This window comes from Triticum aestivum, chromosome 4A (assembly GCF_018294505.1).
Source record: "Triticum aestivum cultivar Chinese Spring chromosome 4A, IWGSC CS RefSeq v2.1, whole genome shotgun sequence".
Classification (NCBI taxonomy): Eukaryota; Viridiplantae; Streptophyta; class Magnoliopsida; order Poales; family Poaceae; genus Triticum; species Triticum aestivum.
In genome coordinates this window covers 466,692,909-466,717,081 of record NC_057803.1, presented here as the reverse complement: position 1 = coordinate 466,717,081, position 24,173 = coordinate 466,692,909, and the positions used below count along the sequence as shown (strand labels likewise).

Below are 24,173 nucleotides of genomic sequence, written 5' to 3'. Positions count from 1 at the left end.
AAAAAGATCAGCTCAGAAGAAGAGGAAGATTGCAGGTATTTTGGCCGGACGGCGGTGGATATTAGTCAAAGATGGCCTCACATGGTCAGCCGCCAAGCCCGAACGAACAACGCCCTCCCGTGATATTCGCCAGTGTAAACTCGATGCATGTAAATTGTAAAGTGGCAACGTACTGGAAAACCGGGGCGCTGCACATATATTCTATGTAACGCTAGTGTTAGTTTCTACGGAATTGGTAGTAATAGTATGAATGAATCGGCTGGCTGGAACGGGAGAAATGGATCCAGATCTCGGGGTGACATGTTCCCACAGCTCGCCCCATATGCTCCGTGACTCCCTTTTGCTCCATCCCCGACTAGTATAAGACGTGGCGTCACATGTTCACTCCATGTTCCCACGTACTCCCTCCCATCCACCAGTGGAAGCTGCGTGCACTTGAGCAACGCATGCTGCTGGTCTCCACACGCATTATATACGCGCGCCGTAGAAGACAACACAGCAGCTCCAAGCCTCCAACTCTTCAACTCCCACCACATTCCAAGTCTCCAACCTTACGGTTCGATCAAGTGCCATGACGACTAAGCTGCAGGCTGCAGGCTGCCGCCGGAGTATCGTCGCCGTCGTCTCCTGCCTCCTCGCCTCCATGCTCCTGCTCCATCTCCTCTTGCTCACGCCGTCGACAGCAGCCGCCGTGTCTCTCGACGCAACAGCATCGCCGTGGCTGTGGCAGCAGGGTCGCCGCGGTCCTGCGGCAAGGAGGTTGTTGCTGGCCGCACAACCCAGGCCCACCACGGCCGTGGGCGGCACGGAGACCAACGAGTTCCACGTCAACGGCGGTACTCTTCCGGCGGCGGCGAACGGCAAGCCGGTGGAGGTGGGGTTCGACGCCAGCATGAGGAAATTTCCCAAGAGCGGCTCAAACAAAAATCATAATTAGTCTGGGGAACTGAATCTCCTTCCTTCCTTACTTCTCTCTTTGATCAGCTGTAGCTGTAGCATGTAATATCTTTTGCAGATAACACTCTCACTTGTAGAGATTATTCAAGACTAACCTATCTTAGGGCATGTGTAATCTAGTGCCAGGAAATAATTAGTGTGTATCAATTTTTGAGAGGAGACAGTTTGCTCCAGTGCTGATGTGAACCCGGATAGATCATCTGTCCATGTCAATTGACTATTTTTGGAAGTTTTACCACAACCATCACAGGAAATTTCAGTTCACCTGACCTGTGCAACCTCAAATCCTAATTCCTTCCATGTATCCCACTAGATTTCCGGCAAGCCCCCACTTCATTGACACAATGAATCGCGTGTAATCTTCACCACAGTTAAATCAAACTAGCAGCAACACGAGTCACAAGTAATCAAATGAACGAAGGGGGGAAAGTTGCAGCACAAACATTATAAAATAATAATAAATAAACGTGAAGAGCAATATGAGTATATGAAAAATAGTTACAGTTCAGATCCCATCTACCGGTAAGTTCTACGACTGAGCCCTAAAATGTTAATATCATTGGGCAACAACAATTTAAGCAATAGTATCACCCATTTGTTTGTCTCTGAGCTAATTAACGTGCTATGCAAAGAAAAGTCTAACTACTTCATATGGTCAAGAAGTATCGAGCAAACTTCTCAGACCAAAAGGAACAGTTATACATCACACAAGCCGTACGCCTATTTTCGTAGGCAGTGATCCTGTTTCTCCTACAGGACCTGTAACCTAACCGGATAATACTCGGGGATTATTGTTAATGTACAAAGATAGCACAAGGTGCTGCCTTTATGCCCCGACATTTGTAATATAACATCATTGCCGTTGGACGGATGGAGATTGCTGCACCTGAACTGGAGGGAAGAACCCAGTGCTTGAAGTTGGGAAGAATCCAGTTGATGTTGGAGATTGCTGTGGTGCCTGTGGAGACTGCTGCTGCTGCTGAATGGGTGGCAGAGGAGGTGGAGGAGGTGGTTCATTTGGCATTGCAAAACCTGCCGGCAACAATGGAAGTGGAGGTGGCATAGAGCCAGCCATCATCCCAAAGGGTATCATTCCGAACATTCCTCCAGGACCTCCAGTATTTTGACTAAACTGCTGCATAAGTTGCGGTACCATTGGTTGTAATGGAGACGGTGCAAATGAACCTGGTACTTGGTTAGCCTGTGCTGGTGACTGTGTGCTTCCAAGAGAAGTAGGTGCTGCTCCAATCTGTTGTTGCACTTGTGGTACTTGGGCAAAGAAAGGGGGAGCCCCTGTATCACCAGCCTGCTGCTCAAGTCTAGGCCTCTTTGGTCTGTCAAAGCCGGGAGGCCCTGCAGAGAGTTCTCCAGAAGACGAACCACCATTTATGGAAGCAGCTTGTTCAGCGGCAAGGGATGAGAAAATGGAGGACAGCACTTGCTGGCCAGATGACAAAGATGCAAGCTTATCTGCCATAGCTGCTGCTGTTATCTTGGGTTCATCACCCATAGCACTGGTCATGGTGGGAGGTGAGGTTGCTGGATGCACCAGCTGAAACTGAGGAGATATTGGACTTGCTTCTGAATTCTGCATCACAGCAGTTGTTTGCCCTGATGGAAATGTAATCATGGGTGGACCAGAACTAGATCCTGGACCATTTGTAACAGGAGCACCACCAAGACGTTGTCTGAGTTGCATGGCATGTTCAGCCTCTGCTCGAGCAACCTGTTTGTCAATAAATTAAAGAATTAGCCATAAATCACTAGTAATTCGACGAATAACTGCTAAAATGCTACAGTGCTACGTAGGCAGAAAAGACGGTGATAAAGATAGCTAGCAGTGTTAAATAGAATCAATTGAGCCTCCATAGAAAAATCGAGCAATACATTAACAGGAAAAGATGCTACATATAGGTATAATAAATGTTTGAAACTTTCAGCTTAAGTTTGCAAATAACATATGTTTGAACTGACATCTACGTGGGCCATTGCCCTATATATACATCTATCCAAACCTATCCCTGACCCCTGTTAAGGAGTATTATTATTACTATTATAGGTCTAGGGCCTTGCGTATTCGTATTAGTTTAAATGTCCTTGTGCTCCAAGTCCCTTGTAATATTCACCCCTTGGGCAGTGCAATAAATCTAAGTTACTCATTTAAAATGGTATCATAAGCCCAGGTTTAGAGAGTTTTCTGGACGCCGCAACTCGCCATCCCACTCGTTTTTCTTTCTTTTTTTTTCGGTCTCGTCTTGTCTAGATTGATTCCCTATCTTCCGCTCGAAGCTCTTGTCCCAATCCCATCTAGATCGAAGCTACGATCGAAAGCTCATGACCAGGATCATGCTTGTCTTATTCGCTGATTGGATCCGCCCTGGCCATTCATCTTCCTCGTTCCTGTTCGCTGCCTCAACAATCGAGCATCACCGGATATCTATCATCTAGTAACTCACCAGCACCCTACATCAAGCCAATCTTCCTGATCAAAGCACTCGCTCCCACGATGTCCACCACTCTCCGTCTCCTACATCGACCGCCAGTGGTGATGTTGTTCCCCGTCGACCCCCAGGCTGGCCACCATCTTGCTGCTCACGGCGCTCCACCGCCCGCCCGTCATCTGCACGTCTCCACTCACCCTTGCTCACCTTTGTGCAAACCAACTCGCCTTGCTCCAAGGACGCCGCATCCGTCTTCAACCAGGATGCCACCGCCACTGTCTTCCATGCCGTGGCGCCTCGGCTATTGTCTCCAAGATTGACCGGCAACTGCTACCAGGGGCCTCCCATGCCGCCAGAGTCCCCGTCACCCCGCTGCACTCGGTGCATCCAGGTTGATCTTCTTGAGCACCGTCATCCTCTAGTGCATCTCCTGCCTAGGCCATCATTGTCGCCCGCATTTCCGCCTCGCCGGGGAGCTCGATTTGTGCCCCCTTCTAGGATTCGCGACTCACCACCAGCGGCTCTCTCTCTGGCGACCATCTTCATCGTGTGTGGCAACATAAGCGAAGATACAACTTAAGTATCAAGAGAAGATGGGTTGTCAAAAGAAGATGACGCATCAAGAGGATGAATCATTGTGCAAGAAGCTCGGCAGAAAGAAAATGGACATAGATCGACGACAATGCAGAAGGAGGCCATGAAATCCCTATAGAAGACAACAAGGACAAGAAAGGCCACAAAAGTTGTATAGAAAGGACTAGGACCACAGAAGAAAGCTGCCATAGAATGGTTTGGTGGACCCGCATGGCATGAGAAACACAGAAGAGTAAAGGACTTGGTGGACGCAGAGGAAAATAGAAAGCTAGAAGCTAGGAAGAACACAACAGACAATGATGCATGAGCCATCATGTTTGCAAGAGAGGCTGCGGAGGAGGCCGTGCAGGTGAGATGACGACGAGGAGCAGCGGAAAAGAGGAACTAGTGGATGAGCACACAACACCGATGGAAGGTGCACCACCATCAAGAATCACCGGACAGCTAGAGAGGGAAACCGTGCCCGATGATGACATTCTATATTTTTTTTCCTTTTTTTAGGTGAAGGGTCAGATCAGACCGAACAACAGGAAACTGGCTCAACCTCGCACGAACAGATGTGTTGTCTTCCTTTGTCGCACCATCTTCTCGATTCTCCCCCTTTGGCTTGACTCAACAGGTCTTTGAAGACTCCATGCTACAAACACTCTCAAGACACGGATTTTTGGGTTTTCACTATTTGTTTTAGTGTTATACTTCAGGTGCAATGCTATTGCATAGGCTTTGCATTTGAAGAGAGGGGGGGGGGGTGTTACGCTGCAATGGGTAACAACATATATGCATGGGCCCATCAACTGTGGACGCATCAATCAATCAGCACATACAATCGCACAGATAAATGCAATGGCCACCTATGCAATGCTATTGAGTAGGCTTTGCATGAGGGGGGGTGGGGGGGGTTAAGGAGTACTAACTCCGTCTGGGATTAATAGTCCGGTGAGTCAATTCTCTAGAATAAAGGCATGGTGCAGCTCCTGACAAAATTGATGGCTACAGAACAATTAAGCCTTCTGTTGCATGCAGCTAGGGCCCAGCGCGCTCTCTCTCTGCTTTGCATGCGACCAATGAAAGAACAGCATTAAACTATGCATGCAAGTACCAAGGCTGCTAAGGCCATGTAAAAGTGGACGACGCTTCATGGCTAGCCGGGGCTTTAAACCCGGATGGAGGTAGTATTATTAGTATTAGTATTGGTCTAGGTTCTCCACCTCTGAACTTTCTGATACGAGCTTATTAGCTTCATAAGAAGCTGCAATCGGTAACAACACATATATGCATGGGGCCATCAACCATGGTCACATCATTCAATCAGCACATACAATCGCACAGATAAATGCAATGGCTACCTCGACTGGGGGCACCGTAGACGGACACAACCTTATACATATCAGACTACCCAAGGTGTTGTACAATTGAATTCTCTCGAAGCAGATATAACAAGATACATCATAGTAACCCAACTCTGCAACTGAGCGCACGAACAGTCAGGCTCCAGGATCTGAAAACAGCGGAGCGGAACGGGCGGTAGTGCAAATTTGCAGAGCTGGGATTTCGTGCCCCAGACACACGAAATGCAAAACCAGGTTTGAACCAGCCAATTCATGGGAGGGGTGTGTTTTAGACAGTTTTGAGAGTTCGAGGGAGGTATTCTGAACCAAATCAAAGTTCAAGGTTATAATCTGAACTCTAGGACAAATTCAGGGGGGCTCGGGGGTGGGGTAAAGTGGACCCCAGGGATGGTAACAGGAGTAAATAAGAGACAGAAGAGTGCTTGAAGGTGGGATGCTAAACTGGTCGCTGGACCTGTGTGCTCACTAGCCAAGCAGACCATGGTTGGCCTACTACCTTTCATCCAAGCTGAATTATACCACAAGTACTTCAGTTACTTCACATCCTATTAGAGAGCTTGAGCAATGCATTAATGTGATACGTATCTGCACGTTTTTACATGGCCTGTTCTTTTTTCATCCAACATTCATCTTGAACATGCGGACACAACTTCACCAAGAGATGTCAATAACAACAACAACAACAACAACAACAAAGCCTTTAGTCCCAAGCAAGTTGGGGTAGGCTAGAGGTGAAACCCATAAGATCTCGCAACCAACTCATGGCTCTGGCACATGGATAGCAAGCTTCCACGCACCCCTGTCCATAGCTAGCTCTTTGTCGATACTCCAATCCTTCAGGTCTCTCTTAACGGACTCCTCCCATGTCAAAATCGGTCGACCCCGCCCTCTCTTGAAATTCTCCGCACGCTTTAGCCGTCCGCTATGCACTGGAGCTTCTGGAGGCCTGCGCTGAATATGCCCAAACCATCTCAAACGATGTTGGACAAGCTTCTCCTCAATTGGTGCTACCCCAACTCTATCTCGTATATCATCATTCCGGACTCGATCCTTCCTCGTGTGGCCACACATCCATCTCAACATACGCATCTCCGCCACACCTAACTGTTGAACATGTCGCCTTTTAGTCGGCCAACACTCCGCGCCATACAACATTGCGGGTCGAACCGCCGTCCTGTAGAACTTGCCTTTTAGCTTTTGTGGCACTCTCTTGTCACAGAGAATGCCAGAAGCTTGGCGCCACTTCATCCATCCGGCTTTGATTCGATGGTTCACATCTTCATCAATACCCCCATCCTCCTGCAACATTGACCCCAAATACCGAAAGGTGTCCTTCCGAGGTACCACCTGGCCATCAAGGCTAACCTCCTCCTCCTCACAGCTAGTAGTACTGAAACCGCACATCATGTACTCGGTTTTAGTTCTACTAAGCCTAAACCCTTTCGATTCCAAGGTTTGTCTCCATAACTCTAACTTCCTATTTACCCCCGTCCGACTATCGTCAACTAGCACCACATCATCCGCAAAGAGCATACACCATGGGATATCTCCTTGTATACCCCTTGTGACCTCATCCATCACCAATGCAAAAAGATAAGGGCTCAAAGCTGACCCCTGATGCAGTCCTATCTTAATCGGGAAGTCATCGGTGTCGACATCACTTGTTCGAACACTTGTCACAACATTATTGTACATGTCCTTGATGAGGGTAATGTACTTTGCTGGGACTTTGTGTTTCTCCAAGGCCCACCACATGACATTCCGCGGTATCTTATCATAGGCCTTCTCCAAGTCAATGAACACCATATGCAAGTCCTTCTTATGCTCCCTATATCTCTCCATAAGTTGTCGTACCAAGAAAATGGCTTCCATGGTCGACCTCCCAGGCATGAAACCAAACTGATTTTTGGTCACGCTTGTCATTCTTCTTAAGCGGTGCTCAATGACTCTCTCCCATAGCTTCATTGTATGGCTCATCAGCTTAATTCCACGGTAATTAGTACAACTCTGAACATCTCCCTTGTTCTTGAAGATTGGTACTAATATACTCCGTCTCCATTCTTCTGGCATCTTGTTTGCCCGAAAAATGAGGTTGAAAAGCTTGGTTAGCCATACTATCGCTATGTCCCCGAGACCTTTCCACACCTCAATGGGGATACAATCAGGGCCCATCGCCTTGCCTCCTTTCATCCTTTTTAAAGCCTCCTTCACCTCAGACTCCTGGATGCGCCGCACAAAACGCATGCTGGTCTCATCAAAGGAGTCATTCAGTTCAATGGTAGAACTCTCATTCTCCCCATTGAACAGCTTGTCGAAGTACTCCCGCCATCTATGCTTAATCTCTTCGTCCTTCACCAAGAGTTGGCCTGCTCCGTCCTTGATGCATTTGACTTGGCCAATATCCCTCGTCTTCCTCTCCCGGATCTTAGCCATCTTATAGATGTCCCTTTCACCTTCCTTCGTGCCTAACCGTTGGTAGAGGTCCTCATATGCCCGACCCCTTGCTTCACCAACAGCTCGCTTTGCGGCCTTCTTCGCCATCTTGTACTTCTCTATGTTGTCTGCACTCCTATCCAGGTATAGGCGTCTGAAGCAATCTTTCTTCTCTTTAAGCGCCTTCTGGACATCATCATTCCACCACCAGGTATCCTTATCTTCGCTTCTCCTTCCCCTGGACACTCCAAACTCCTCCGAGGCCACCTTACGAATGCAAGTCGCCATCTTCATCCACACATTGTCCGCATCCCCTCCTTCCTCCCAAGGGCCCTCCTTAAATACCCTCTCCTTGAACACCTGAGCTACCTCCCCCTTGAGCTTCCACCACTTCGTTCTAGCGACCTTGGCACGCTTATCCCGCTGGACACGAATCCGAAAGCGGAAGTCAGCAACCACCAGCTTATGCTGGGGTACAACACTCTCCCCAGGTATCACCTTACAGTCTAGGCACGCACGCCTATCTTCTCTTCTCGAGAGGATGAAATCAATCTGGCTAGAGTGTTGGCCACTACTAAAAGTCACCAGATGTGATTCTCTCTTTCTAAAGAGGGTGTTAGCTACAATCATGTTGTAGGCTAGAGCAAAGCTTAAGACATCTTCTCCTTCTTGATTCCTGATGCCATAGCCAAAGCCCCCATGCGCCCCTTCAAAACCTGTGTTAGATGTACCCACGTGGCCATTGAGGTCTCCTCCTATGAAGAGCTTCTCACCAATCGGTACACTCCTAACCATGTCTTCCAAGCCTTCCCAGAACTCCCTCTTGGTGTTCTCATTGTGGCCTACTTGCGGGGCATATGCGCTGATAACATTGAGAACCAAGTCCTCAGCTACCAGCTTGACCAGGATAATCCGGTCCCCACGTCTCCTGACGTCTACCACTCCATACTTGAGGCTCTTGTTGATCAAGATGCCTACGCCATTTCTGTTTGCAGCCGTCCCCGTGTACCACAGCTTGAAGCCGGTATCCTCCACCTCCTTCGCCTTCTGTCCTCTCCATTTGGTTTCTTGGACGCAAAGGATATCAACACCTCTCCTCACTGCTGCATCAACTAGCTCCCGAAGCTTCCCTGTCAGAGACCCTACGTTCCAGCTACCTAAGCGAATCCTCCTAGGCTCGGCTAGCTTCCTTACCCTTCGCACTCGTCGAGTCAAATGCGAAGACCCTTGCTCATTTTCCACTACATCCGGGCGCCGATGTAGCGCGCCACTAAGGATGCGACGACCCGATCCTCGCTCACTTGCCACCGTATCCGGATCAAGATACGGCGCGCCACTTGGGGGGTGACGGCCCGGCCCTTGCCCATTTTCCACCACACCCGGGTTCCGATGTGGCGCGTCACTGAGAGGGTTACGCCCCAACGAAAATCTCTAGCTATGCCTTGCCTGCCATGGGGCATCATAGATATCATCAAGCTTCAAGAGTGCTACCCAGATCTACGCAACATGGACAGAACAGCTAGCACAAGGCAAACATGTATCATAGGTTCATAACAAGGAAGCTAGCCGATCCAAGAAAACGAAAGACACAATCTTGGAGTTTAACCAAACAAATTACTTTTAATCAGTAGCAAAAATCAGCAGATTTGGCTTTCTACATGATTTTGCAGGAATATCAACGCAGTAATGACTATGACAATAACATGTAAGATGATATCAGAGAAGAATCCTTACTTGCAACTGAGTGCGAAGAAGCTCCGACTTTCCTTCCTGTTATATAACAAAAAAACATAAAAGCTCTGTAATTGCAAGCCAAAGAAGGATTTTGTGCTCGTATGAATGGGTTCTTCCACTACTGCAACTATTGATATGCCCTGAGATTTGTGTAAAATCCCCGCCATACTTTATTGTAACAGAGGTGAGAGAATGTGCACAGTTAACAATGCACACTCAGTAGCTGAGATAGTAGAAGCATCCACTTTGCTAAGGGTTTTTCCTATTGTAAGCAAGAAAATATGATGCTATCAGGGCAAAACATTTGGAAGAAGAAAAAGGTGCTGAAGACCTGTTCACTGAGAGCTACTTTTAGTTGATTAATCAGGTTTATCCTAGCTGTGTCGACACTTTCAAGTTGCTCGATGCACTTCTTGAGGACTGCTTCCTGCTCTTGAAGGTCAGAAACCAATGATGATGCTTGAGGAATACCTAGGGAAAGAATGAATCAATTATTATCACTACATATTCTTATCGATTATGCTAAAGAGAATAAATGTAAGCCTTGCAATGTCAGAGCATTATATATTTTCATATCCATTACTTTACTTCAGGCTTCAGATTATAACAAGTGAGCAAGACCAAAAACTCCACAGCCAGGAGCATTTAATAGGAAACCTTCCATTATACTAGTATCTTTCACTCTAAACCTCAAGAAAAAAATATAATTGATATCGGCGTACAGAACTAAAATTGTGTCGCAGTTGACACCGAAGGGGAATTAGCTCATGTAAAACAATGTACTAAGCAGCCAGATGTGCTATACCAAAAACAATAGCGACGCATGAACCGCCACTTTAAAAGAACAGATGTTGTGCATGAAGAAAACTGTCTTCTTCCGCGCATTGTGTCTAAACCATGATACAATCACGTTTATAAACAATTACAGTGCATAATCAAATGATTCTCTATCAATCGATTTTCTGTCACCATGGAGTGATTAATGCATTTTATAACCACTTAGTCTAGAATGTTATGCAAACATCACAGCGAACATGACATGCACATTGGAGCATGCTATTAATATTTTGTAAGTTACAACAATCCCCAAGAAACAAAAACAAAAGTGTGTGTGCTCGCACACACACAAGTACAACACCATAACTCATATAACATGTATGAATCAGATGAAGATATGCAGTAAATCCCATAGTATCTACCTAACAAAGTAACAAGTCATAGTTAGTGAACAGAGAAACCATTTGCAAGTTGAATTACTGTTGTGTTTAAGATATTGGTCTAACCTTGTACCATTACTTGAGCTCAGAGGAGTTAGATCATTATGATTTTCTCCATTTCAAAGACAAATTCGGTACTATTGTTTAGCTTGACTGAAAGATTATGTTCTAGAAACAATAGTACCATGTACCAATATGACAGTGTTCACATTCAAAAACAGAAGGATTCTTCACTGGCATCTTCTATCTTCTATATCTACTCCACTAACCTATTTCTCTCAACATGCAAGCATGCCACCTCACCATGTAAGCATGGCTAAAGGTCCACCTCAACATGCAACCATGCATAGCAAGAAATCCACCTCAACATGCAAACAAGCAACCCATTTCTCTCAACATGCAACCATGGCACCTCAACTTGTAATATGCATGGGAAAAGGCCACCTCAACATGCAAGCATGCAGGAGAATTTCCATTCTACTCCTTCCGATCCATATTAATTGTCATATTATTGCTATGGATCGGAGGAAGTATTATGTTATTTATATTTATAAATATTTATAAGTATATAATGATCAAACACAATAAATCATGTATAGTTACAGTTTTAGTTCCCATATTATTACTCCAATATTCAAGTTGTATACTGCCAAGTCTTATATTTAAAATATATTGCAAATCATTCCCGCAACAACGATGTGGGGTATCATCTAGTTTCCTTAACACTACCACCCAATACTTATAGTACATCATGGAACTGGATGTAAAATAGTTTTTGAACAACCATGACACAACACAGGCTAAGAAAGGAGAATAGTGCCAAACATTCTACAAAGGAAGTTGCAGATGTCTATAACATTACAGAAGTAGTGAAGCAAGCAAAATCCTTACCGTGGGTACAAGCATTATCTACATCTTTGTCCATCTTCTCCAAAACATTAACAGTAGTCTTACATTTGTTTAAAGCTGCGTCCTCATCAAAATACTGATCAACTACAGACTGATATGCAGTCGCAATCTTTTCAGGCATCCCGGAAACAGTCAGTTCCTACAGCAAAAGGCAAACAAGGAGAGCTTTCCCAAATTCATTCCAATTTATGAAACCCATAGGGAGAATGACATAGATAAGAAGTGGGAACATACTTTTATATATGTACTGGAATCCTTCCGAGCAGCTTTGGGATCTGAAGAGGGATTAGGGCTAGGATTTGAACCATTATCGTTGTTATCCAATGTAGGAGGGTTCTCACCAAGGATGTCAACTTTTAGGCTCTCAATACGGGTTCCAAAAACCTTCCGCTCATCCCAAATCCCTATCTGTAGTTTATAGAAACAAGATTACACTTTATTTTTTGGATTTTGGCCTTTACGATCAAACAGTAAAGTAAATCATTAGATTCACCATGTGTACTCCTGCATCAATTGGCAAAAACTCATAATACAATGTGGTTCCTATCAGTGCAGATGATGACTATAATCAGGCAGATTCATACCGCTAGTATTTACTATTTACTACAGGGCATTGTTCTTAAGGCGGTAAGGCGACCTAAGGAGAGCAGCCACCAGCCTGAGGCCTAAGCACCTAAGACGGGACGCCTTAAAAACAATGCTACATGTTGTAGCAACTCTGATAGAGGTGCCCATGCAAATATTTGTATGCCTAAGGAATGACAGTGGAAGAAAATTTGAAGTCGCTGCTTCTTGTTGCTCGCTACCAAGACCAGCAGTTCTTTTGGAGAGAAACATAATAATGCAATTGCTAAACCAGTGACTTTTGGAAAAAGAAGGTAAAGATAGAAAACAACAGTCTACAGGTATGTTCACTTTCCTAATTGGTGCCTACTCTTGTACGGTTCATCCCTCAATCTCTGTACATGTAATGTAAATGCACGCTGTGCATGAATGTATGACCATACCTTCAAAAGACATCGACAAAAATATCTGGAATCTGGAGAATAATATAACAGGGCAAGAACTGGATAGCCGATAACCTAGAGCAGCAACAGAATATGCGTAACTCCACCTATGTAGTCTGAACATAGCTGGTCCCAAGCCCAGGTAAAGGAGGAGGGTTGTGATAGACTTGGCAAGCCAACGTCAAAACTCAGCCACTCTTATGGAGATGAAACCCAAAAGAAAATCGTTGGGGCATTGACCCTTAGCGACGCGACATATCTGAACCTAGATGTGGTATTAGATGGGCAAGGGCCGGGCTGTCACCCCCTTGTGGCGCACCGTATCTTGATCTAGATACGGTGATAAGTGGTGGTGCGCTACATCATCGACCGTGTGCAATGAAAAATGAGCAAGGGTCATCGCAGTTCACTCAACGAATGCAAAGGTTAAGGAAGCTAGCCGAGCCAAGTAGGATCTGCTTAGGTGGCTAGAACATAGGGTCCCTGTCTCCCTGTCCCTGACGAGTTATGGGAGTTAGTTGATACAGCGGTGAGGAGAGGTGTTGATATCCTATGTGTCCAAGAAACCAAATGGAAGGGGCAGAAGGTGAAAGAGGTGGAGGATACCGGCTTCAAGCTGTGGTACACGGGGACACTACAAACAAAAATGGAGTAGGTGCCTTGATCAACAAGAGTCAAGTATGGAGTGGTAGACGTCAAGAGGCAAGGGGGGCACATTTATCTTGGTCAAGCGGTCATTGAGGACTTAGTTCTCAAAGTTATCAGGGTGTATGCCCCTCAAGTAGGCCACGATGAGAGCAGCACCAAGAGGGAGTTCTGGGGAGACCTAAAGAACATGGTTAGGAGTGTACCTATCGGCGAGAAGCTCGTCATAGAAGGAGACCTCAATGGCCACGTGGGTACATCTAACAAAGGTTTTGAAGGGGTGCATGGCGGCTTTGGTTATGGCAGCATGAATTGTCGGATAATAATCCCGGCAATAATCTCAGATGGATGTCATGCGTAGCCGTAAGGCTAGAATAGTCACACAAGGAAGTTACCCAAGTCCAGGCCCTCACGGTGCAGGTAAAACCCTAATCCTACTTGATTGTATTGATGTTGGTAGCCTCGTATGAGAGCTATGGTGTAGTGTAGAGATCGCTAAGGATCACGTAGCTGCACCGAGATTAGATAATCTATGATCTAGCCCTAGGCCTCACTTAGGGGACAAGGCCTAGGGTTTACAAGGTTCTAGGTCAGTTATGACCGGGTGGAGATCCTCGATCCCTAGGATGCCTTCCTTGGGCACCAAGTAGATAGATGTGTCCTGATGAGACCGACAGTAGAGTAGTGGGTCCTGGGATGGCACCGTGAGTAGCCCCCGAGTGCGTCATGAGCTCGGCTGCGTCCAAGTAGAAATTGAACTGAATACGCCGTCTTGTACTGTTTGGAGAGGTCTTGAGGTTCTACCGAGAATTCCTGGAACAGAAACAGATCCGACACCGCAAACTAATGGGCAAGAGCAGTGAGCCCTGCCGGGTGCGGACAACCAAACGAGAATCCCTTGCCTTATTATGATGACGCAAGGGGCCAACATCAGAAGGCCGACTCCGGTGGTGTCGCGAAGCGTCACGAATCTTGGGTGAAGTCATGGCAACGTATGTCTGACCGGGGCCAGACCTAGTTCGGTCCCCGAGTGAAGACCCATTGAATCTGCTTGACTTGAATTGGTCCGGTCTGGTCAAGCATGTGGCTCGAGCCCCGACGAAGTCAGGTCTCGTCGTCCGACGCATTGAATGAGGGGATGCCACAGCAGGATCCTAGATTCCTGTACCGCCATCATCACGTCTCGCAATTTGCTTGGCCCATGGGCGTGACGGGCGGTTTCACAACGAAAACGTGGCAACGCGCCCTGCGCGCGGGGCACCGTTTGGGTTTCCCTTTGGGCTACATAATGCAGGGGACGCGACGACAAGCGGACACTTTCCCTGCGCTCGCCAATCTTCATCTTCCTCGCGTGCTTGCCCTGCCATCGTAGACAGAGCTCCATGCGCAGATCTTCTTTCCCTTCCCTAACTCTCGGACAAACCGAAACTAGTTACGCCTAATGGTGCACGTTGAGGCGAATTGAAGAAGAGGTGGCGTCCGTCTGAGGCAAGACTCTCCCATAGCCAACACCACTAAGGGGAAATGGATCCCCTCGTTGGTGACATGGGACCAGCTAGAGAAACTCATTACCCATGGCTTCTTCCCGAGGCAGGCGGTCGTCCATTGGCGTGCAGCCCCAGAGGAGGTCAAGCCGGCGCCGTAGCCGAACGAGCGCGTACTTCTTACGCCATCCGTCCTATGAGGTTTATCGCTGGCGCTTCACGGTTTCTTCTGCGGGCTTTTTTTCTTCTACAACGTCCAACTTCATCACCTCAAGCCTAACACCCCAAATCGCCTCTTTCATTGTGATGTGTTTCCTGGGGACCGGGCCCCATTTCGACCTGTGGCAAAAGTATTTCCGGGTCAAGGTGCAAAAGAACTGTAGCGTAGCCGACATTCAGCTGAAGCCTAGATCCTACTTCAAGCTCGAGCTGCCCAACTTCGTGAAGTGGCATAGGGGTGGTTTCATTGCCCCGACGTGTCGGCTCATGGCAGACAGATGGGGTTGCCTCCGTACTTGGATAAGCCCCTATTTGGCATCAATCTTGGGGCCTGGGTTCAGCCAGTGACGAGTCACCTGAAGTGGAAGCGCTTCATCAGGAGGCGATGCGCCTAAAATGTGGCAGGCTCACCGAGGAGCAAATCCTGGTGACTTGGTGGAGAGGCGCATCCAACCCCTTCAGGCATGGGTGCACCCCATGTATGAGTATGAGGGCCCACACGATGCAACCCAGTCGATGGCGGAGCCCTACGACCAACTTACACTCAAAAAGGTGGCTGCCTTCGTGGTGAACGCGAAGGTGAAGGACATTTCAACGGTCATTCGAGTCGAGCCGTACTCCCGCACACATCCACCTTCCAATGTAAGTAATTGAATCCGAATCCGCTTCTTATATTTTTTCCTTGTGTCGTCCGTGCCAAGGAGCCCGGTAGATTCCGCCATCGATCCGAAGGGGAGCCAGATCAGCGAGGATAGCAAGGATGAGGTCAACGATGAATCGAGCGATCCGAATGGGAGCTAGCCGGACAACGAGGAAGTCGACGACAACGATGGCCCGTTGATATTCCGACAGACCTCAAAGAGGAGCCGCAACTCGGAGATGTTTGATTTGCGAATCCAGACACAAGCAAACACGCCAACCTTCGAGGAAGCCGACTGGAAGCACTAGCGAAGCGAAGCAATGCCGAGCTCCTCCACCATCGCACAACCGCCAAGGAAGAAGATGTGTGTCGTCAAGGAGTTGTGGTTGGGCAAGTAAGTTGTCGAGCTTTATTCTTTTTTCATAAGTTAGGTTGGACCCGATCTCGTCCTCATCAAAAGCAATTTGCCTGCAGGCTGCCCAGGAGCTTGAGTGAAGGGGAGCCGACCAGCCGAATCCCACCGCACATTTTCACCAAGTCGGCTGTGACGAGCTCATCGACGCAAGGTGCGTTGACTTCCTCTACTCCCCCGGCCATGACACTGGGCGTGGAGGGCCAAGTCTTGGACCTTCCGCCATTGCGCACCATGTCGCCTCTCAAGGACGTGGTGGATCTAAAGCCCAATGTAAACCCGATGGAGACGACGAAGGGTACAGAGCCGATTGTGCGCTCGACGCCAGTAAGAACGCTCGAGGCCGATCCAGCCACTAGCTCAAAAACAACGCCAATGGAAGGAGTAATTGAGGCAGCTCCCGTCGTCCTATGGGTGAAGTCGACTGGCCAGACATCCCCCGCTATGAGGTATCAAAAGCCCAACTCCCGCCACGAAGATGGCTTCGCCCATGACCGTCATTGAAGCCCCTGAGTCCATGGAGACACTGGTTTTGTGTAGCCGAAGCAGCGGGAAGATGGAGCCTTTTTGCCATTGTAACACAGGAGGAGGCTGACCAGGGGACGACGACAAACTGGGAGACGATGGTGGTGGTGTCGTCGCGATCAAGCTGCAGGGGTACTTGCGCGCTGCAAGGAGTGAACGAGTGCCTCACCTACCTTTGGGGATCAAATTTAGTGATAAAAAAGAACAAAGGAAATCATTTGAACTTGGCATGGAGTGGAACATCTTATTCATGGTGCTGGCGAGGACAAGGTCGACCCCGAGGCGACAGGAGCCGAGCTAGCGGCTTTGCACACGCCGATCCCCGGCGAAAGCGTGAAAGCGAAGGCCTTGGAAGCCCAAGGCAAGGCCCTTGCGCAGGCACAACTACGCCTATGGAGGGAGTGCGACCAGCTTGCTACCAGACAGGACAGGTGGGCAACCACCAATTGAAATCACCGTCTGAATCGCATGGCAGCCACTAAGACCGCGATCTTGCCAAATCAAGCCCGAGAGGCTCGTACCTCTAACCTGAACAGGGAGCCCGACGACGCAATGGTCTATCGCGACCTCATGGCGGTTGCCTAGATCACCCAATGGTTGAACAGTTCAAAGGCGCCAAAGCCATGCTCAACATGACGGTGGTTCAGCATGTCATGGCCAGCCAATTGCGCAACCGACTGGCGACCACCTCTGAGCTACGCATCGATGCCAGTTCTTCGTGGCCCAACCACACTCGCAACTGCAAACTCAAACCTGTCAGGCCAGGTGTCAGCCCGAGGATCGTGCAGAGGCTCAAAGGATTGGCACCGCTTCGGGCGAAAGCCAACTGTCACCCTGTTCGACCTATCATGATCCATGACAAGCTAGGGCGACAACCGGACGAGTGGGATACCATCCGAGCCATTGTTTATAAAGCGTCCCGCTTTAGACGCTTAAGCTTAAGCAACAAGACGCCCTGGCAGCGCCTTGGATATTTGCCCGCTTTAGGCGCTTAAGCACCCACTTTAGGCACTTAGGCATCGCTTAAGCGTTAGAGCAGGTGGTGCTCGGTTTAGGTCGCTTTACCGCTTTGTAAACCATGATCCGAGCTCTCCGCGTCGACAAAGCACACCAATACAAAGGGAACCCTGAGGTGCTCAGGTCGGCTTGCCTTTTAGCTGCATCCATCAGCCCACCATGCTTGATGCTTCACCTACGAGGTCCTCGAGCACCCATTCCTAAACAAATTCCAGGTGCGGAATATTCACAAGTATACATGCAATGCCAAGCCGAATCACTGGATGGCCGACTACCTCACAGCCGTTAACATGGCCAATGGCGATGAGCTAAACACACTTCGCTACGTCCTCTACCTCGCTGGCACGACCGCACGACGAGGGCCTAGCTGAATAGCCTACCAGCCAGCTCAATCTACAAGTGGCAGGACTTCAAGGATGCATTCATGGCCAACTTCGAGGGCACTTACCAGAGGTCGGGCAACCCCTATGACCTTGAAAATCGCATCCAAGAAGACAAAGAGACGATCCACCAGTACATATCACGGTGGCTCAAGAGGAACCCTCTGGAAGAGGTCTCTGACGAGCAGGTCGTCCAAGCTTTCAAGCTCAATGTGTAGGACGAGCACCACAGGCATAAGCTGGCCAGATCAAGGATCGGCACCATGAGCGAGCTCATGGACATCGCCAAACGACTAAGCCACCAGCAAGGAGAACATGCGCACTGCTTGAAAGTGCACATCTGCCAGGAACTCGGACAGGGCCGATTCCCCCCGACGAAGAGACGATTCTGAGCGCTCAAGGTGCAAAGGAAACCGCAAGCGCAAGAAGAGGAGTCGGATTTCGACCTCGGTTAAGAGCAGCCCGTGCCAAGCCCTCACGGTGGAGGTAAAACCCTACTCCTGCTTGATTGTATTGGTGGTGGCAGCATCATATGAGAGCTATGGTACCACGTAGGTGTATCAAGATTAGATGATCTAGCCCCAGGCCTCGCTTATATTATATATGGGGCAAGGCCTAGGATTTACAGGTCCATGCCAATTACGGCTAGGTGGAGATCCTCCAAGATCGACGGGATGTCAAGAAGAGGATGTCATAAGCTTTGCTTTAGCCTACAACTTATCATAGCTAACACCCATTTTAAGAAGAGAGAATTCCATCTGGTGACTTTCAGTAGTTGTCAACACTTAACCCGTTCGATTTCATCCTCTCGAGAAGATTAAATACGTGTGCTTGCCTAGATTGTAAGATGATACTTGGAGAGTGTTGTCCCTCGACAAAAGCTTGTGGTGGTTGACTTCCGCTTTTGTGCGTGTGTCCAGCAGGACAAGCGAGCTATGAGTGAAGCAAGGGTCGGGCTTATGGCGACCTCTACTAGCATTTAAACACGAGTGAGGCGAAAGGGAAATCTATAATATGGCCAAGATCGCAGAGAGGAAGACAAGGGATGTCAACCAAGTCAAATGCATCAAGGATGGAACAAATTGACTTCTGGTGAGGGATGAGGAGATCAAGAATAGATGGCTAGAGTACTTTGACAAATTGTTCAGTATAGAGAACGAGGACTCTGCCATCGAGGGATGTCAACCAAGTCAAAGGCATCAAGGATGGAACAGATCGACTTCCGGTAAGGATGAGGAGATCAAGAATAGATGGTTAGTACTTCGACAAAATGTTCGGTCGAGAGAATGAGAGCTCTGCCATTGAGCTGGACCACCCCTTTGATGATACCAACAGATGTTTTCTACAATGAATCCATGAGTTTGAGGTCAAGGATGTAAAAAGGATTAAAGGAGCCAAGGAGATGGGCCCTAATTGTCCCCCCATTGAGGTGTGAAATGCCTTGGAGACATAGCGATAGCACGGCTAACTAAGCTTTTGAACCTCATTTTCGTCAAACAAGATGCCCCAAAAATGTAGGCGGAGTATATCAGTACCAATCTTCAAGAATAAAGGGGATACTAAAAGTTGTACTAATTACCGTGGAATTAAGCTGATGAGCAATACAATGAAGCTATGGAAGAGAGTCATTGAGCACCGCTTAAGAAGAATGACAGCTAATCAATTTGGTTTCATGCCTGGGAGGTTGACCATGGAAGTTATTTTCTTGGTACAACTTATGGGGAGATACAGGTAGCAAAAGAAGGACCCACATACGATGTTCATTGACTTGGAGAAGGCCTACGATAAGATACTGCGAAATGTCTTTTGGTGGGCCTTGGAGAAACACAAAATCAGGACATAGTACATCACCCTCATCACGGACATGTACGGTAATGTCGTGACAAGTGTTCAAACAAGTGATGGCGACACTGATGACTATCCAATTAAAATTGGATCGCACCAAGGGCCAGCTTTGAGCCCTTATCTTTTTACTTTGGTGATGGATGAGGTCACAAGGGATATGCAAGGAGATATCCCATGGTGTATGCTCTTTGCAGAAGATGTGGTGCTAGTCGATGATAGTCAGACGGGGGTTAATAGAAAGTTAGCTACTTCTAGGCTTAGTACAAGGACACCTTTCGAATTTGGGGTCGATGTTGCAAAAGGATGGTGATATGATGAGGATGTGAACCATCAAATCAACACCGGATGGATGAAGCAAGCCAAGCTTCTAGCGTCCTCTATGACGAGAGTGCCACGAAAGCTAAAAGGTGACATGTCCAACAGTTAGGCGTAGACACACAAGGATGGAGTTTGAAATGATGATATGCGTGATAGAGTTGGGGTAGCATCAACTGAGAAGCTTGTCCAACATCGTCTAAGATGGTTTGGGAAGATTAAAGCATGATGATGATGGCAAGAGAGGTCGGGGTAGACCAAACTGACATGGGAGGAGTCCGTGAAGAGAGACATGGAATATCACCAAAGAACTAGCCATGGACAAGGGTGCCTGTTAGTTAGCTGTCCACGTTTCCAAAACCATGACTAGGTTTCGATATTTTTATGGTTTCAATTGTAGCCTACCCCAACTTGTTTGGGACTTAAAGACTTTCTGGTTGTTATAGCAAAATTATATGCGGCCAATAGTTTGCTAAATCGACTAAGAATGATAGATCAATCATATGGTGCGTTAGTATTGTGATAGCACTGACAGATTTAGATCCCTACAATGTTTTGCGAAAAGGCACAAAGCACTAAAGTACAAATCAAACATGTACTCACATTGTTTCTTTTTATAAGGCGTATAAAAGGTTCAATCTCGTTCCATGATATAAGTTGTGCATGCGAATTTACTGGTGTTTTTGTCTTGTTTCTCCATAGTTATGACATCTTAGCCCACTTGCATTTATAAGAAGTACTCTCACCTACTAGTACTTCAATGATTTCAGATGTATTTATGTATGGATACTTGGATAGTCGGTAGTTTTCTGCACTCTTTTTCTTAGTTTCATAACCTCATTGATCCTTGTGCTAACTCAAAATACGCCTTATAACTTGGAATGAAGCGAGTGATGATGAAACAAAGAAAACTTACTAATCTTGCGACCACTTTCTTTCCATGTTCTCCCCCGTTATCATGAACATCTTTAAGTGATCCAGGAAGAACCTTCCAAAACTCATTCACAAATTCTCCACCCTTGCGTTTGCTATTTTGCAGTATGTCATTTGATAGATACAGGAATGACACTTTCTTATCCTTTGTTGCATTATTAAACTGCTTCTCCCATGTGTCGACGATTCTTCTGGCTCTCTTCCGGTGAAAAACACACCAATGTGAAAGTGCTACTTAAGAGTTCAGGAATACAAAAGACAGCTACTGCAATATAGATTGAAAGGGGAAAAAGTATGCTGCAGAAATTCTCAAATTTAAATCTATAGCTGTCATCTGAATATTTGATACTCTAGAAAAACAGGATTGATCAAAAGTACAAAAGTTAAATAAACTACAAAACTGATTACAGCGTGATAAAATGAGAATTATCCACACCCAGAAAATAATGACAGTTACCAGTAAAAAAATATCGGTTCGAAAAGAGGTGTACTTTCAATTAATCGAATGTAACCGCCATATGATGTGCACTGAACAGTAATGGAACACAATACTTTGGAGAAGTACACATATGAAAAACATAGCAAACCAGAACAGGTAGGTAATTAGCTGGTCACAAACTACATAGGCCCCATTCTAATCTGGATAACAGACCGACCAATGTAGATTCCCATTAGAAAATGGCCTAACGCTTCCAGTCATCTTATTCTACTTTGATAATTAATGTCCTTGAACACTACATACCTAGAAGCAGAATTAGGACACGCACCCACACCCACACCCACACCCGGTCACACACACAGACCCAAAAAAAAGCAACATTACACAGAAAAGTAGGGATTTACAATAACTTAGCAAACTTAGTTGTTTATTAGTTCCGCAAGATTTACAAGTTTGAGATGATGTAGTGTATCATACAATTTTCAGGGCTACACTTCCTCCCATAAGATGAAAGCACAAAGACGTCAAGAAAGACATGTAAGCTACCTTTTTCATGGTAGATATAGGAAGGCATCCACATGATGAATGTCTACGTCTTTCGTAAAACTCATTAAGTTCCCCTTGTAGCAGTAGTTGTCACTTGTGGTTAATTCAAGGGATGATGGTGCGTGATATGGTCTAACTAACTGGTTAAATGCTCAATATGAGGATAGTGTCACGATGTCCAAAAGTTAAGTTGCTTTGCAAATAAACATTGGTGATAAATAAAAGAAATACCATCAGAATAGTGACCCCACGAAGATCATTCTAACTAACAAAGTCACAAAAATATATGAGTATAGACATACAGATACCCCAACAGCAACAGTCAGAAGAAAATAATTTTGTAGTTAAAAAGTAAAATATGTATGTCTTCGTTTCGTTCTGTAAAAGAGGATGTGATATAATCTGTTCTGCTCACTCTTCCTCCAAACAAAATGCTCAAAATTCGCTGAATTGAGCATGAGAAAAATTATATCCCAACTACGAGAGGCCCAGACAAACGATAAGATAGTATTGTGCTGTAATACATAGTCCTAACAGTTCTTGCCATCATATCATCTGCTATTCCCTAAGGGTAATGCTCTCAAAAGATAATGGAAACAACTTTTTGCTATGACTCTCAGAAAAGCAAGGAAACCAAGCATCAACAGTCAGAACGCAAGTACATTACAAACTTAAATTGTGATGCAAAGTCAATAATGCACAAAACAAAATCAAAATCAATGCTTTGCCATGGACTCGTATTATACATCTAAAATGCAGCAAAAACAGCACTAAATTTCCTCATAGAAGTGCAAGAAATATATCAACCAAGAGAACAACCCACAAGCTCCGGAAAAGTATGTCAGAATGCAATTATATTCTATGCGTCACTAGCTTAACCACAAGAAGCAGACTACTCGTCTGAACCAGGTCACAAACAAACTACTGACAATAAGCATCCTGTGAGGCAGAAACAAGGTGGATAAGCCAAATCTTTCCAAATGGGATCTCATGGGCCAGTCCTACCCATCCACATTGTAATTTAGGGCTTCACTTGCCCAATACCACATCAATCCAAGTAACAAGAGCACGCTAGGCTATCATATGCAGGTGCGCATGAAATTAACCAATGGAAACAAGGATACTCTGGATGCTCGCCGCCGAGCTGTTGAGTTTATTTAGCTTCTCGGCAAGCCCCTTCTCGCTGAAAGAGCCGCCGCCGCCGCTGGTCTCCGCCTTCGCATCCGCCTTCGTGCCCGCCATCGCGAAGATTCCGCTTAACCCGTGTCAGGTCCGGTCCTTCGCTGACCCGCGGAAACCCTAGAGAAATTTACGCTTCAAACAATCAGGACGCAGAACAATCGGAAAAAGATCTCGAAAGTAATCAGGAATTTGGAGGATTGCGGTGAAAGATTACAGGTCGGAGATTTGGGGGGAGAGGTGAATACCCGAGTTGCGACCTCCTGAGCTTGAATTTGCCGCCGGCGAGGAGGGGGAGTGGGGAAGGGGGTAGGGGGAACACGAGAGGGTTTCCTCTGGTTTTGGGGGGTGGTTTTTTCGTTGTTGTTTTTATTTTTCTGGGTTACTTAAATATAAGGCCTTATGTAACGTCTCGTGACGTATGAAAATATGAAACGCTTTTTTCCGAATAACACACTACTAGTATTATATTGCTTGATAGATGTTGATTATTCGAAGTTGTCGTTGGAATCAACCAAACAAATTATAACGATGTGGATTTCAAAATAAATAAATATCTTATGATGTATTTCGACAAACAAAACTACACTATAGCACTTTTATGTATCTGCTCTTAATTGACACACGTCACTTAGTTTTTTTTAGAAATGAAGGATGACCCCCGGCCTCTGCATCTGGACGATGCATGCAGTCATTTTATTAATTATTCGCACAAGACATTACAAAGTAATATAACAGTAAGACTAAAGCCACCGTCTAAGCAACATTTGTCGCTATTCCTATCCAAATGATAAAAGGATGCTGATAGTCTGGGCCTAATACCAAACAGACCTCGCAGCCAGACCTAACATCTAAGACCATAGGTCCCATCCAGGATGCCTGTCGGGTATGGGGCATCCACCGGTCTGGCGCACTCCTCAACCAGGACGCCTGCCGGGTATGAGGCCGCCGTA

General features: G+C 46.6%; 1 protein-coding gene across 2 annotated transcripts; it reads right to left on the bottom strand.

Annotated features, from left to right (window-relative positions):
- Positions 1-1,387: 1,387 nt before the first annotated feature.
- On the bottom strand, positions 1,388-23,598 carry LOC123086406 (regulation of nuclear pre-mRNA domain-containing protein 2). Of its 2 annotated transcripts, none has more exons than XM_044508168.1 (8): positions 23,469-23,598; positions 23,166-23,340; positions 21,040-21,287; positions 11,869-12,042; positions 11,617-11,773; positions 9,840-9,979; positions 9,509-9,544; positions 1,388-2,683 (listed from the first exon to the last, which is right to left on the bottom strand). In XM_044508168.1, the coding sequence occupies exons 2-8, from the start codon at positions 23,281-23,283 to the stop codon at positions 1,811-1,813; spliced, it is 1,746 nt and encodes a 581-aa protein (XP_044364103.1). In that variant the 5' UTR covers positions 23,284-23,340; positions 23,469-23,598; the 3' UTR covers positions 1,388-1,810. The 2 variants fall into 2 exon arrangements, with proteins under 2 accessions (XP_044364103.1, XP_044364104.1); XM_044508169.1 differs by having other exon boundaries at positions 23,438-23,548.
- Between the last annotated feature and the right edge of the window lie 575 nt (positions 23,599-24,173).

Excerpts from the sequence above, each read along its gene's own strand:
- LOC123086406 (XM_044508168.1), bottom strand. The coding sequence starts at position 23,283 with ATGGCGGGCACGAAGGCGGATGCGAAGGCGGAGACCAGCGGCGGCGGC. Across the intron at positions 9,545-9,839 it reads AAGTAGCTCTCAGTGAACAG|GAAGGAAAGTCGGAGCTTCT; the intron begins GTCTTCAGCACC and ends GTTATATAACAG. Across the intron at positions 2,684-9,508 it reads TTCTTCGCACTCAGTTGCAA|GTTGCTCGAGCAGAGGCTGA; the intron begins GTAAGGATTCTT and ends ATTGACAAACAG.